The following is a 14,114-nucleotide window of genomic DNA, read 5'->3' on the forward strand; positions in this document are numbered from 1 at the left end:
CCAAAAATATCAATATATCATTTATTTCAAGAAATCAATAAAGATTTAACTCATATATCAAAAATATCTCGTCATTTTATTTCCTTAAATAATTTGTTGAAACTACTCAAATAATTCCAGAAATTAGTGAAATTTAAAATTTTTTAATTTCATCAAAATAATTGAATTTTGGAAAAAAACATTTGGCATTTAGGGATAAATTTCTAAATCAAAAAGAAACCTTTGTCATTTTTGTTCTTGTACCCATTGAAAATGATCAAAAAACAATAGCAAAGATCTGATTAATAAATAATTAACAGACAATGTTGTTAGCTAATAAGAAGGAAAATGGAATATGCGCTTTTGTCACAATAGAATAATGCTATCATCTAATACGAAAGGTCACTATGGAGAATATGATGATAACAGTGATTTATAGTGATAAATTATATCCATATAATGCTTATATTATTAAATAAATTAATGCTTAAGAATATGAAAAAAAAAAAAAATTTCTTTTTTAGATTTGGCATTTTTCAGTAAATCTAATAAATTCCATCAATAATGAAATCATAAAAAAGCATAAGTTTAATCTAAGAGAAAACTTACTGATCTATTTGGTCTAATAAAAGAATAAACGATAGTATATTTAGCAGTGCAATTAAAAGGAATGTTTAAATTGTTGACATAGCATTGAATGATTGGTCATTTTTGGTCAGTCATGTTTTCCTGACTGACAATCTTATAATGATTACTGCCTTTTTTTTTTTTTTGAAATTCTTCAAAATTTGAAGAAGATAAAAGGCAAATGCATGACATACATCAATACAGTACACACTTAAAACTTTTCAGAATTTCAAAAATGACAATTTCGTGACAATCCCATGTTTGTTTAAAATCATATCAAGAAGTGATAATAGAATGGAGTATGAGGAGATGTTTAGAGAGACGAAGGATGAGATAAGGAATATAGGAGATGAGGAAGATGCAGGAATAGATGAAATTTTCAAAATATGATGTAATTAGATAGAAGCATTTGTTAATTGCTATTTAAATAGTAGTGGTAATGATGAAGAACATGAGGAAGTTTTTTTTCTTCTTCTTTTGTTTTAATCGAAGAGAGTACAAAGGTTGATGCGATGAGAGAGAGAATGTTGTAAATGTTGAGAGGAACAGCAGGAAAAGTGCAGCATGTAATATATATTTATTGTATTCAGTGATTGAAAGAGGAAGAAATGTGATGCGACAAAGTGTTATTTCTCAAATTTTACATTATAACTGGTTCGTTCCGGAATTGCTAATAGTTTCTGACAGATTGAATGATATAGATGTTAACACGTTGTTTCACGTTATTGGTACGCTAGTTGTAATTGTTAGAACGTGAGGAATTGCTAGCATGTAGCAGTAGTTTTATATGAATTAAAACTAAACATTAGTGGAAATTTAAATTGTCAGAAATTTATAAAATGGAAAAAGGAAAAAGAGTGATGATAGACGTGTTTTATGTTTATATCAATTTCGTGCAATTTAATACATATTACAGCATGAAATTATTGGTAAAATTATTGGAAAACAAGTCTCATCTATGCATATTTGGTATTACATCTAGACGAATGCTCTCACAGTCTATTGCAGTATATTCCAGATATGATCCAAGAGTATTTCGGGAACCAATCGTAGATTTGGAACAGGTTATTCCTTTTTTTTTTTTTTTTTTTTTTGAGACAGTTATTAGTGGGTTTTATATATTCTGATCATGTTAGTAATCATTTTGCTTTACTAAATATGATATCTATTACTGCTGTAAACTTGTTTATTCATTTCAAGTTTATCAAAATAGGTTGCTTGACTTTTGTTATTTTCTGCAATTTTCGCTTTTTTTTTTTATAGCAGCTTCTCACTGAATAATCTACCTCTTATTTGGATACGAAAGGTGATCTAGTATATAAGACGATGTGAAGGGATTTTATATCCTTAAGATTATGTCATTTTCATCAAGCTGTGTGGGTTAGCGAATTGAAAGGTTATCAAACCTTATGGTCATTTTCAGCTTAATCAACCGCTGGATCCAGACGATGATCGCCGGTACTGCTACATAAAAGCAATGACTAGTGTTCAGACACCAGTATTTTATCGAAATGCCGTGATAGATAGGTTGATTAATGTGTGTATGCTACGTGGAATGAAAGGTTAGTCAAATTATTCCATTAATCAAATGAAAATTCTTAATGGCATTCTGAAATTTCCCCTTACATTCTTTTTTCCATTATTAATCTGGATTTTATCTCTTCACTCTTCCCTGTTTTATTTTGAAATCAGATCTTCTGAAAATTTGACTTTTAGAATTAATCTTGTCTAACACTGCTGTTTGACTCTTTGGCAGGTTAGAGTCTGTCGTGGATGTTAATACCTTAATTGGTACCAATATGAGGTCTTTTCTATCGTTTTTGTAATGTGAGATAGTTTTGTCTACCCTTCGGAGTTCAGTAATGTCCGAAATCTGTATAAGAGTTTGTGTCTGAAGAAATCGCTGTTTCTGCTTCTTTTATTCACTAGTTGTTTAGGCAACTTATAATTTATATTGTTGAATCATTCTGTGTTATGTGTTTCGCATGCAGCATTACTTCCAAAATGATAACCTATGGTGGCTAAAACACTGATACTTATCACATGTCTTTGAAATATATTACCATCCGAGATTATATATATAACGCACTGATATGTTCCTTTATTATATATTGTAGAAAAAATGCGGAAAATTGTTTTGGAAGCACTAGAAATAATAAAAAGACGTCAGTACATTTTGTGGAGAGATGCCAGCGATGAAAAGAAAGAGAAAATAGAGCTTGATCCGGTAGTAATTGCTGAAAAAGCTATTAAGAATTGCTGCCCTATCATGATTTTACGTCCATTTATTCGTGGTAAGTCCTTTTTTGTTTACTACTTCTTATCCAATTTTTTTTTTTTTCTTAAATGGAAGTCGACTACAAGTAATTTAACAAATGCATGGAAGCAAGCGTCAATTCTTCAAAATGCGTCTAACTCTTTTGATGGATGAGTTTTATCTTAATTGACCACCATAACTTTTCACTATTCTTTACGATCAACTATCTTGATCGTTATCATATATCCTTTTGAGATTTTTATGCATTTTTGTGTTACATATTTTATTTAACCTTAAATTAATGTGCAGTAAATTGCGTAATGTCAGTTCTTTTGCGCCCAGAAAAAAATTTTCCTTGTAAGGACTTTTTTTCAGGTGGACAAACTTACATGGTACCATGTCCGATATCAGATCACCACGCTGAGTTCCGAGCAATGAAAATGATGCGTGATATCTGCCGACAGAAAACCTTTCACGGTGCTACTCATTTTCAACATATATTAGCTGATGAGTTGCTTTCTGCTTACAAAAACGAAGGTTTAACTGTGCAAGCAAAGCAGGAATTGCACAAGCAGTGTGAAGCAAATCGAGCTTATGTTCATTATAGGAGACAATAAAATCTTTGTTTTTTTCGATTTATTCATAACATTTTATTTAATATGCTAGATATTGTTTAATATTTTTCTTGAAGAATGATAGAAATCATTATGTTGGCTTGTAAATAAAGGGAAGTTTATGTGATATCATGCTGATTTTCGCAATTCATCTGTTAATTTCTCACTGTACATACATAAACGGTTTTAATGTATTGACGTGTCACAAAATTGCTCTGAATCCGACTATTTGCAGATCATTGTGTTTTTATATTGTCAGACGATGAACGCGTGTATTTTGTGAAATGTTTCAATATGATATCATATTGATATGTAAACATACCTTTGTGTTTGAATTTTACGCGTATACCTACTAAATTTTTTCATTCAATTAAATTGAATAAATAAATGCACATTCTTTAGTACGAGTTGTTGGTTTCATAACCTGTTTCACATTTTTTCTTGAGTTGAAAATTGTCATCAGTAAAAGCTGTTTTATAGTGTGGTTTAGTGGATAGTAACTACATTGAACTAAAGTAGTGCCTGGTTTGTTATTTTTGGAAATTATTTGTGCTTTGCAAATCATCTACAATTTAAACTACTTCTATGCGATTTTATAGTATCTGTAAGGCAGTTCAGAACTTGTTAGGCTTAAGCTTTCCCGAAATCCCTCTTACTTGAACTATTTGTTTACCGTTCTCTTTTTCATCCTCATAATAAGTTTTTGTTTTACAGCTTTACTGGGAAACTTTTCGCAGTGTTGCATTAGACTTGCACATTCATTTTTGTTTATTAATACTAGAATTATACAGATATAATTTGTGGTTCACATCGTATTCCATATATCCGGTTTTTCAGTTGTACTGATTGATGGCCACATCTTAATGGTGTTAATGAATATTCGTTTTTAAAACGAAGAATGCGATGTAATTATATATGAGGAAATTCTAATATTTTTATTGCTTCTGTTTGGCATAAAGTCTTCCTGTCTTTCAGGGTATTATGGTGTTGTCCAGGAACTGATTTCCTAGAGGATGACAACGAATACATTGTTGTTAAGTGATTTTGAACATCAGTATTCAGTGCAGACTGCTGAAATTACAGCACGTATTGGACGTTTGAGAGATTTAGATCAAAATGGGCGAGTTGAAGGGATTCAGCAGATTCAGCGTTTATTGGTTGATGTTGAAAATCTTCTGGAGCAGATGGAATTGACGGTCAGGGAATTAATGCCATCAAGGTACGTTATTATCTTAGGAGAACTGCATGTATGTCGTTCTTTTTATTAACTATAAGTTACATAATCAAAATAACAAAAACATATATATATATATATTGTAATTTCACAATATTATAAAATGATTGTATTGAATTAAAAAGCTTGTAATTTCTTCTGTTTGTTGTTTTTGGAAAAACATATTTTCGATTTACAGTGCTGAACGATCAAAATATGAATTAAGAGTTCGTAGCTATCGGAATGACAAAAAGCAGTTAGATGCTGAACTGGATAAAGCAGTTCAACGCTTGAAGGATAACGCTGACCGCGATGAACTGTTGGCATATGATAATCAAATTTCTTTGAACCAAGTCAGTCTTGAATTTTTTCATGTCCCACATTCTTCTTCGTTTTTCAATGCATCATTTTCACCATTCAGTCATGTTCTATGTTGAATCTTCATTGTTAGTGATAAGATTAGAATTACTTTTAAATCTAATAGCACTTTAATTTCCTTGATCCATGCAAGTTGTAAGGTCTGGATTGCATATATACTGTTTTCTCAAATTGATGAGCATTCTTTTAAAGTTTTCATTTTGTTAAGAACATTAAACATTCATAAGAATACATGTTTGCTAACGAAAAATGTGAGACTAAACTTTTCAAACAAATATGTATTTTAATAATCACCATGTAATTAGAAAGACTTTGTTCTGTCGTTCTGTAATTTTCTAGTGATACGCATGAATAGCTTCAAATTTTCCTCACGAATTTCGAGTTCATGTCAGACAATATCCTTTTTTATAGCAAGACCAACTGATTGAAAATACCGAAAGATTGGAGAGAACATCCAGAAGACTTCAAGATACTTATAGAATGGTGATTGAAACGGACCAGGTTCTTTATGTTTGAATTTTGTAGTAATTATCGGACAACCATTAAATTTTCTCTTTTTTTTTTTTCTTCAGAATTCATCACTTTTATTGGACAAATATTGCTGTTTTGAACTCTAAATCTTGTTTGAGATTGAAGAAATGCATTTTTTTTTTTTTTTCAAAAAATTGAGGAGAGAGGAGAAAGGTAGATAAAAGAAAGTAAAAAGTGATCTATGAATATTTATTGCTTCTTCACTTGATATAATAGTTTTATATCTGATACTAAATGTAACGAGTCCCGTGAACATAAAAATAAAGAAACTGTGATAAGTGGATAAGCAGTATGCAGCGAAATTCTCTACGCAGTTACATGTGGTCATGGCTACTGTGGTATTAAAAACGAATAATAACTCTCTTTGAATATAATTCGTAGTGAAAAAAAAATTTCTTCAGATTGGAACAGAAGTGTTAAACGATCTGAGTTCGCAGCGTGAAACAATAATGCGGGCACGTGAACGTATGCGACAAGCAGATAGAGATTTAAATAGAAGCCATAAAATGTTATCGGTAATGATTCGCAGGTATTCATAATTAGCATTGTTTTTCTTCTTTATTTCAAATTGTTGATGAGCTAATTAGGATTCAGGAGCATCTACGAGTTTTTCAAGAGTGATTTTGATTCATTCAGGAATGGTTTTAAAATTTCATAAGTTTTTCAGAATAATCCAGAATCGTTTACTACTACTTATTGTCGCTGTGCTACTTCTGTTTTCACTGTTATTCATCATTTATAAATCGTTGTGATGATGGAACACATATTCATTTAGCAGCAATTATTTTCATATTTTGTTAATTCTGGATTTCAAACAATTTGACGGTTAAAATGTATTTATGGTTGAAGTAGTTCATCTTGAGAAGTAGGAATCTCAGATGGTAGAATTTCTCTTTCACTATCTATTTCTGATCTAAAGTATAGCATTAAATCATGATTCTTCATATACAACTTCACTGCTTTTCTTCAAAGTAGCGTAATGTAGCAATATGGCTTATCCAACCAAAAAGCTAACATATTTATGTAGTGGATTTCAAATTTTCAGATTTCATACAAAATGATGTATCTTCTATTGATCTCTTATAACTCATACTTATTTGTCAGTCATTTAGTCGTCCTTCAATTCTGAAAATTCACTTATATAGAACAAAAAAAAAATTTTTTTTCCCTTGCGGCTTCTGGAAGAGCCACTGCGTAACTTTGCTGTGTCGTCTTCAAATTTTATTTGGTTTTGTAATCTTACTACGGTTAGGGACTAAAGTGCTGATGAGTGAGGAATTTCAAAACAAGGCAAAAATATTGTTTTTTTTTTTTTTTTTTTTAAATCTAATTCAGCAGTAAAAATTCGTCATGGGTTCTTTTTTCTTTTTCAAAAAAAAAAAAAAATACCGTAATGTCGCATTTCAGAGCAGAATATATACTCGGAATGCTTTTTGCTTATTACTTTCAACTATATTGAAATAAATGATTCGTAATTTTTCATGCTAATAGGTATTTCATGTTTTGAATTGATAAAGCAGTAGGATTTATTTGTTTATGTATTGTTCAAATGTTCATACATTTATTTGGACTCTCGATTCAATAAAATCTTTGATATACTTTATTTAACTTTTCAAGTTTCGGGAACTATTAGAAGTTGAAGACAGTTTAGATATAATAAAAGTTATTTGCACGAATTTAAATTAGGAATTTAGAAAGGAGGAATTTAAAAAATTAAATTAGAAAGAAGTATGAGAGTGTTGATTTCTAATTCGGCATTTCGAATTTATATCTGGTAAAAAAGTGAAATTTATATACTGAAATTGCAAATAGAATTTGGTTCAGCAAAGTGATCAGATAAAAAAGATTTAACTGGGATGTTCGTCACTTTTCATCACTACTCAAGTTGAATTTCATTTTTACTTTTTCCTCAAATTAAAGTTCTGCAATGGTAAATTTTGGCAAATGCATGCAGATTTTCCGAACACTCCTGTGTTTTTGAGATATTTTGTTGTAGACAGTTTCAACCTAGCTATTGTTACCAATCTGCAAAAATTCAGCACAAAAATTGAATCGATAACCGTAACAAATATATATGTTTGTTTCTTTGTTGACTGTCCAATCCATTCAGAGTTATAATCTAAGGTACACCATAGTCATATCTATGAGCATGTATAATCAGATCATAGGGCTGGTCCTTATTAGTGTTCCCAAAAAACAGCGGATAGCGTATGGTTGAGTGCTGAGTTAAAAAATAAAAATGTGTCTGCATCCTCCCGAGCCAAAAAAAGTGAAAAATGACAAAAAAAGACACTCTCTAAAAAAAAGAAAATTGTTAATTGACAAAAACAGAAAAAAAATTGTAAAAACAAAACTTGCGAAAAAAAGGCAAAAAATTGTAAAATGTCGGGTATAAAGGGATGAGAAAAAGGGTGCAACACTAATAGATTTGACCGCCACTTTTTTTATTTAAAAAAAAAAAAAAAAAAGAAATTCATATTTCTTTTGCTTACTGACAAGCAATTTTACTGTGTAATATATTAGCTATCTATTAGGAAGTTATTCATGAAAATTTTATTGGTAAAATATGCTGACAAATTTTATGTTTAAGATTAGTTTGAATAATAAGAAAACAATAACTTAACTGTCATTCTTAATTTGCATGCAAAAATCAGTCTTTTAAATTTTGAAAGAAATGAATCAGTAAGTACCATACTAATTAGGTAAGGTTATCGGTTAAAAGTCAATGGTGTAAACCACTTTTTTTTTTAAATTAATTACGAATTACAACTATATTACGTGGTTTCCGTAACAAGCATGTGTATTCTAAAATTATACAAAAACATATTTGAAAATAACGATATGAATAATTTTATAATTTAAGTGGCAAATTTACTGATATAGCAAAAAGTTAATCATTTCTTGTAATTTGTCATTGTGATTCAGATTTGATAAACATAAACATCGATGTAATTTGAGTAATCAAGTATGTTGCTGAATGTAAAGGTAATGTTTAATTTTTAAATTTATCCTTACAAATTAGCCGAATTGTTGAAAATTATTTGTGTATAAGGACTTATACTGGAGATTAGAAAACCGTATATAATCATTAATTGTATAATAAAACTTTGATTATAATAATCTAAATGATATTTAAATGTATTAACATTTGAAAATATGAAAGATTTCAAAAAAAAAAAAAAAAATGTAAAATGTAAAATATTCCCTGCCTGAAAATGCAGAAATTTACACAATTTGACACATTCAGGGGAAAAACTTTTTTCTTTTTTGCACTAATTAGATGTTAAATTACTTTAACGTAATTTAATTGCATTTTGTAGAGAGATGACCTTAGCGCAAAAAAAAAAAAGAAAAAAAAAAAAAAACAAAAATAAAAAATTTATTTATTGAAGAATTCTAAACAAAACATTCATATTTTGGAAATTTGAAATAAAATTGATTAAAACTTTTTGATTTTTATTTTTGAAAATTCAATTGTTTTGGATGTCTTCTTTCTTATTTTTAAATATTTATTTGTTGAACTTTAGTACTTTTTCATTTTCTAATAAAAATATTTTTATGATAATCCAACAATATGTTAAAGAATTGTTTTTTTTTCATTTGTTTTTCTGTTTTCAGTAAACCAATCAAAACTATTGGATAATAGATACCAAACTAATATCTTAATGATCTCTAGGCTATGCATCTATGGGGCTGGTCCGATGGTACGTTGTCCTGCACTGGTTGCAAAAAAAAAAGAAAAAAAAAACAAAACAAAAAAGCGCCATCGAAAGGTAGAACATTACTAACAATAACAAAACGGCGCATTATGAACTAACAGCACAAAAAAGGAGAAAACCCCTCCAAAAAAAAGAAAAAAAGAAAAGAAAGAAAACCCCAAAAAAAAGAGAAAAAAAAGAAAAAACCCCCAAAAAAAAGAGAAAAAAAGAAAATCTAAAAAAAGAGAAAAAAATCTAAAAAAATGAGAAAAAAAATCCGAAAAAAGAAAATCCAAAAAAAGAAAAAAAAAAAAGAAAAAGGAATCAGTGCAGTACACGTTAAAATGACCGCCTCAACTTTTAGCTCCTTTTTCTTTTCTTTTATTGTGCTGAATTAAAAATAAAAATGAAAAAGAAACACTTATCATTTAGTCGAATGTATTAGAAAAATAATGGAAAGTTGAACGATGTAAAATTTTATTTAAATTTCGAAATTACAATTTAGAAAAATGTCATATTATTTAATTTTTTTTTTGGTTAAGTGAGTATTAGAGAGAACATTAAACTTAAAAGCTATTATTCTCGCTAATTTATTGTTAAATGTTATTTTGATGTTATACTGTGTTGTTTAGGAATTTAAAGAATATTTTGAAAATTTTAAATAGCTAGCACTCATTTGGAATTATTCAATCTTCCTGATGAATGCTACTTCCAACAATAAACGCAACCTCTTATAGTATGGCAATTGTTGATTGGAAGCGGAAACTTTTTTGTAACCTAAATTATTTATAAAATTATTTATAAGTTTAATTAGATTATTTGTAAATAACTTATAAGCCCAATTAATAATATTTTTTAAATATTTTATCTTTAAAAGGAAATGGAATTATGACAGAAATGACTTAATTATTTCTAATAACAATTAAAGACAACATATTTCAAAAAAACATTCATCTAAAACATACATCCTTAAATTTATATGAACAGCAACTACTTGAAAATTGCATAATGTCAAATATGATAATTTTGAGGACTGTCCAGTGACATAATTAATTGATTAAAAGATAACTGAACCGCATAAAAATAATAATAGAATTGGGCAAACAATAAATTTCATGAATTATTTTTATGATAGTCTTATTTTTCTTCGACGAAAAACATTTTATGGTAGAAGACAATCGAAAAATTATTAGGAATTATCTCATTTTAATAACTGCAAATTCGTTTGATTAAGATAGCATCCAGTTTCGATTTTCATCATTTTTCATCTCTTAATTTGAATTGGCATATTTTTATCCCGATTTAAATTTAGCCTAACTTTTTTGGAAATATTGCATTTTTAGGCCTAAATCATAAAAAGAGAATATGTATACAAGCATCCACTAGTAAGAATTTTTAATTATTTTGAGGATGAATTTTCATTCATAATTTTACCTGTTTCGTTCCCGTTCAATAACCTGAGAAAAAAAAAATTTGCCTTTCTGTTTCTTTTGTCTTCTTCTGGAATTATGCAATCAAATTTATTGTGGTATCAATTATATGTTTAAAAATAAAGTTTAAAAACAAATAATTAATAAGTAAAACGAGTCACAGATATAGTAATGCAATCGTTTGTATTATAAAAAACACAGTTTTATTCAATCATATTCAATGTTGACATAAACTTAGAATCAAAAAAAAAATATCATATTTGCTATGACATTCGTAACGAAAAGGATCAAATTTAATTTTGTTCAATTCATCCATTTGTATATGTCATTGAGATATGAAAATTTCATAGGATTTATTTATTAGCGAAGAGATTATTAGTAATTACATTCGAACCAATTAACAAATAAAAATTGTTTCCTATCAGCTTATTTCGTATCGATTAAATAATATCCCAAATAATAATGTAGGCATATATTATAGCCAATCTGAAACTTTTATAATTCATTTCTGGAATAAAAATAAAAAAATGAATTTTCATTTTAATAATAATACCATATATATGTATATTAAAGACACAAATAACAAATAAACAATGAATATACATTATGTCATTGACTGTTTACAACACAATTGCTAAAAAAAAATGAAACGAAACTTTAAAAATAACGAACATTCTACCAAATAACTGTTATCAATTTGCATATTTTCGTCTCTCATAATAGTTTCGACTTGCTGATTGAAATGAAAATGATAAAGAGTATGAAGCGAATGATATAATACAAGCTATCATATGATTAATCTTTTATCATCTGTTGATTATGAGTATTTTTTGATAATTTAAATGTTTTTGCAATCAATTTCATATCGATTGGGATATTCCCCACTGCTTCAACAATATAATTGGCTCCTTTATTATTGTCCCAATATGTGATACCATTAACAATGTAATGTATACAAAATTCACATGTTGCACCAAGCTGAAAATATAATAAAAAATAATCGAATAAATTAATCTTTGATTTCATAGTATTATTGATACTATTGCAATCTGTTTTAAGATAGAAAAAAAGAAAGGAAAACTACACTTCTTTTAAGGAGCAAATTAATTTCGTAGTAATAAAATGAGTTAATACTGATACTAAATACTATTAATATTTAATTGGGACTATAATAAAATGGTATAAGTAATTAAATATTTAGCAAAAATATGTTTGAAAAAAGAAAAACGAAAACTAATTATACCGGGAAATCGGTGGGAAGTGAAATGATAAATGTGAATTTATCTATAGTGTCATCGTTTCTAACTGAACTCTTGTATCTTCCAACTGTTTCGATATTTGTTCTCCAATTATCTGTAGTATATCTGATATATACCTAAAAAATAAAATTGAAATATGTAAATTAGACTTTTTTATAAAAAAATGTAAGGTAAGATGAGGAGAAAAAAAATATACATTTTGGCTTATTTTTAAAGTTTAAAAAGTTTAGCTTAAGGCATACTCAATAACTTGGTAATTTATATTTTAAATTAAATATTCATTATATTTCTATATTCATCTCAATCAGAATTACAATTTTCATTTTATATTTTTCAGATTTCAGCATTACTCACCATCATAAAGTAATTAGATGTATTTTTCTTCCTTTTTTCTATAATGATTACTTGAAAAAAAAAAAAAAAAAAAGAAAAATGATAGCTTTACAATCTTCTAAAAACTTAGTACTGTTTATAAGACCATTAAACTGATTAAATTAATTGTATTTTCCTTTAATCGAAATGTTAGAATACTAAAATAATTTTCTTGAAAAGTCATTTGTGACCTAATTAGCATTAGCAGACACTAACTTTCTTATCCAATGTTTGTTAGGTTATGAAACGAATGTCAATATTAAATTCAATGTTTCATTTGTATCGCTTTTTCATTAAGAAAATATAGATTGCCGATTGATAATGATTCATATAAATTTACTAGGTTAGAGTTTAGTTCATATTTCAGTTATACTAAAGGTGTATCTCTATATACCATTAGAATTGGAAATGCTTGTTTGTTAAAACATTTGTTAAAAATATTAAAATACTAACTAGTACATTTAATCAAAGATTTTATTTTAAATGAAGTTTAATAATTAATCTAAATCTTCCTAATTTATCATTTATTCTTTTATTTGCTAGAATGTTATCTGTTAGATTAGCTAAATGATAAATGTAATAAATTGATTAACCTGCTTTTCATATGCAATATTAAGAACATTTATGGTACCAATGATATTCATATCAACAAATTTAACACATTCTAAGCAAACTGCTTGATTGCGTGTTAAATAATCAATTTCCGCATCAGTACGTTCGTGAAATTTTGCTAAGGTTAGCATAACATTTCTTGGACGTTTGATAATTTTGGTAGATAATGGAGGAAATGTTGCACCAAATTTTTGCAACCTAGAAATTGTAATAATTTAAAATTATTTAAATAAAACAAATATTTTAAAATAAATGAAATGTTTATAGTGGAAAAATGAATGCAATATTTTTAATACATACTCGACTGAGAAATCATCTGCTTCATAATAATTCTGATGTACAAGATCCAAACCAAATGAATCGGCGAAATGCACTGTTTTTCGCATTCCTAAATTTGGTGTAGAAGGTGTACGCAACGCTGATCGAAGTGATTTTGAACGCATCCTTATAACAAAACATGATTTTAGCAGTCTTTTTCTTTTTTTCAAATTTCATCAATGAAAAATTAAAAATTTTAAAGTTAATGATAAAAGTTCAAACGAAATTTTTCTTTTTATCTTGTAAAGAAAAAGAAGAAATAGATAGAGTGATTAAATTAGAATAAACTTATTACAATTTGTTGCTTTTTGTGACATCTGATTGTGTATTATCATCCGATGAAAAATTCGTATCATCATTACGTAAGCACTTGAATAGATTTATGAATGAACGAAGTGATGATTCTTCGGGTTTCTGCAATTTTGAAAAATTTTTTAATTTTTTATAATATTTGATAAATTTGAGGTTTAAATTAAATGTTGTTTTCTAATCAAAAAGAAAAATAAAGAAAAAAGATAAAAAAAAAAAAAAAAATGAAAAGAAAGAAGAAAAACCATTATAAAATCATAAAGTGAAAAATTATTAAAGAAAAATAAAAAATAAAAAATCGTTGTAAAACACTAACATCAAGAGTCCAAACTACTTTCTTAACTTCGTTAGCTGGTGATGTGCCAAGTTGTATTTTCAAGTCAAGCAAATTGTGATGTTTAATTTTGCTAATGAGTGATTGCAGGGTAGCTTGTTCAGGAAATTGTCCAACATCAATTGCAACCGTCGATACATCCATTGCCATTTTTTTACCTTTCATAACAATATTCATGATCCT

General features: G+C 27.7%; 3 protein-coding genes across 4 annotated transcripts; 2 read left to right on the top strand and 1 right to left on the bottom strand.

Moving 5' to 3' along the window:
- Nucleotides 1–1,523: 1,523 nt before the first annotated feature.
- Nucleotides 1,524–3,480, top strand: Bma-mrps-7 (Ribosomal protein S7p/S5e containing protein; the record flags this gene model as incomplete). The annotated part of the gene is made up of 4 exons (XM_001895030.1): nucleotides 1,524–1,670; nucleotides 2,030–2,168; nucleotides 2,724–2,900; nucleotides 3,239–3,480. 4 exons carry the CDS (start codon nucleotides 1,524–1,526, stop codon nucleotides 3,478–3,480), a joined length of 705 nt encoding a protein of 234 aa, XP_001895065.1.
- A 1,010-nt stretch (nucleotides 3,481–4,490) lies between these two features.
- Bma-vti-1 (Uncharacterized protein) lies at nucleotides 4,491–6,351 on the top strand (the record flags this gene model as incomplete). Of its 2 annotated transcripts, none has more annotated exons than XM_043073207.1 (5): nucleotides 4,491–4,696; nucleotides 4,890–5,043; nucleotides 5,480–5,569; nucleotides 6,001–6,128; nucleotides 6,267–6,351. In XM_043073207.1, 5 exons carry the CDS (start codon nucleotides 4,491–4,493, stop codon nucleotides 6,349–6,351), a joined length of 663 nt encoding a protein of 220 aa, XP_042929141.1. The 2 variants fall into 2 exon arrangements, with proteins under 2 accessions (XP_042929141.1, XP_042929142.1); XM_043073208.1 differs by having other exon boundaries at nucleotides 6,001–6,114; nucleotides 6,267–6,341.
- Nucleotides 6,352–11,522: 5,171 nt separating this feature from the next.
- On the bottom strand, nucleotides 11,523–14,081 carry Bm2990 (Glycogen-binding regulatory subunit of S/T protein phosphatase I, putative; the record flags this gene model as incomplete). The annotated part of the gene is made up of 6 exons (XM_043073209.1): nucleotides 11,523–11,705; nucleotides 11,971–12,102; nucleotides 12,952–13,168; nucleotides 13,271–13,414; nucleotides 13,584–13,702; nucleotides 13,914–14,081. 6 exons carry the CDS (start codon nucleotides 14,079–14,081, stop codon nucleotides 11,523–11,525), a joined length of 963 nt encoding a protein of 320 aa, XP_042929143.1.
- Nucleotides 14,082–14,114: the final 33 nt, after the last annotated feature.

Source organism: Brugia malayi (assembly GCF_000002995.4).
Source record: "Brugia malayi strain FR3 genome assembly, contig: Bm_v4_ChrX_scaffold_001, whole genome shotgun sequence".
Classification (NCBI taxonomy): domain Eukaryota; kingdom Metazoa; phylum Nematoda; class Chromadorea; order Rhabditida; family Onchocercidae; genus Brugia; species Brugia malayi.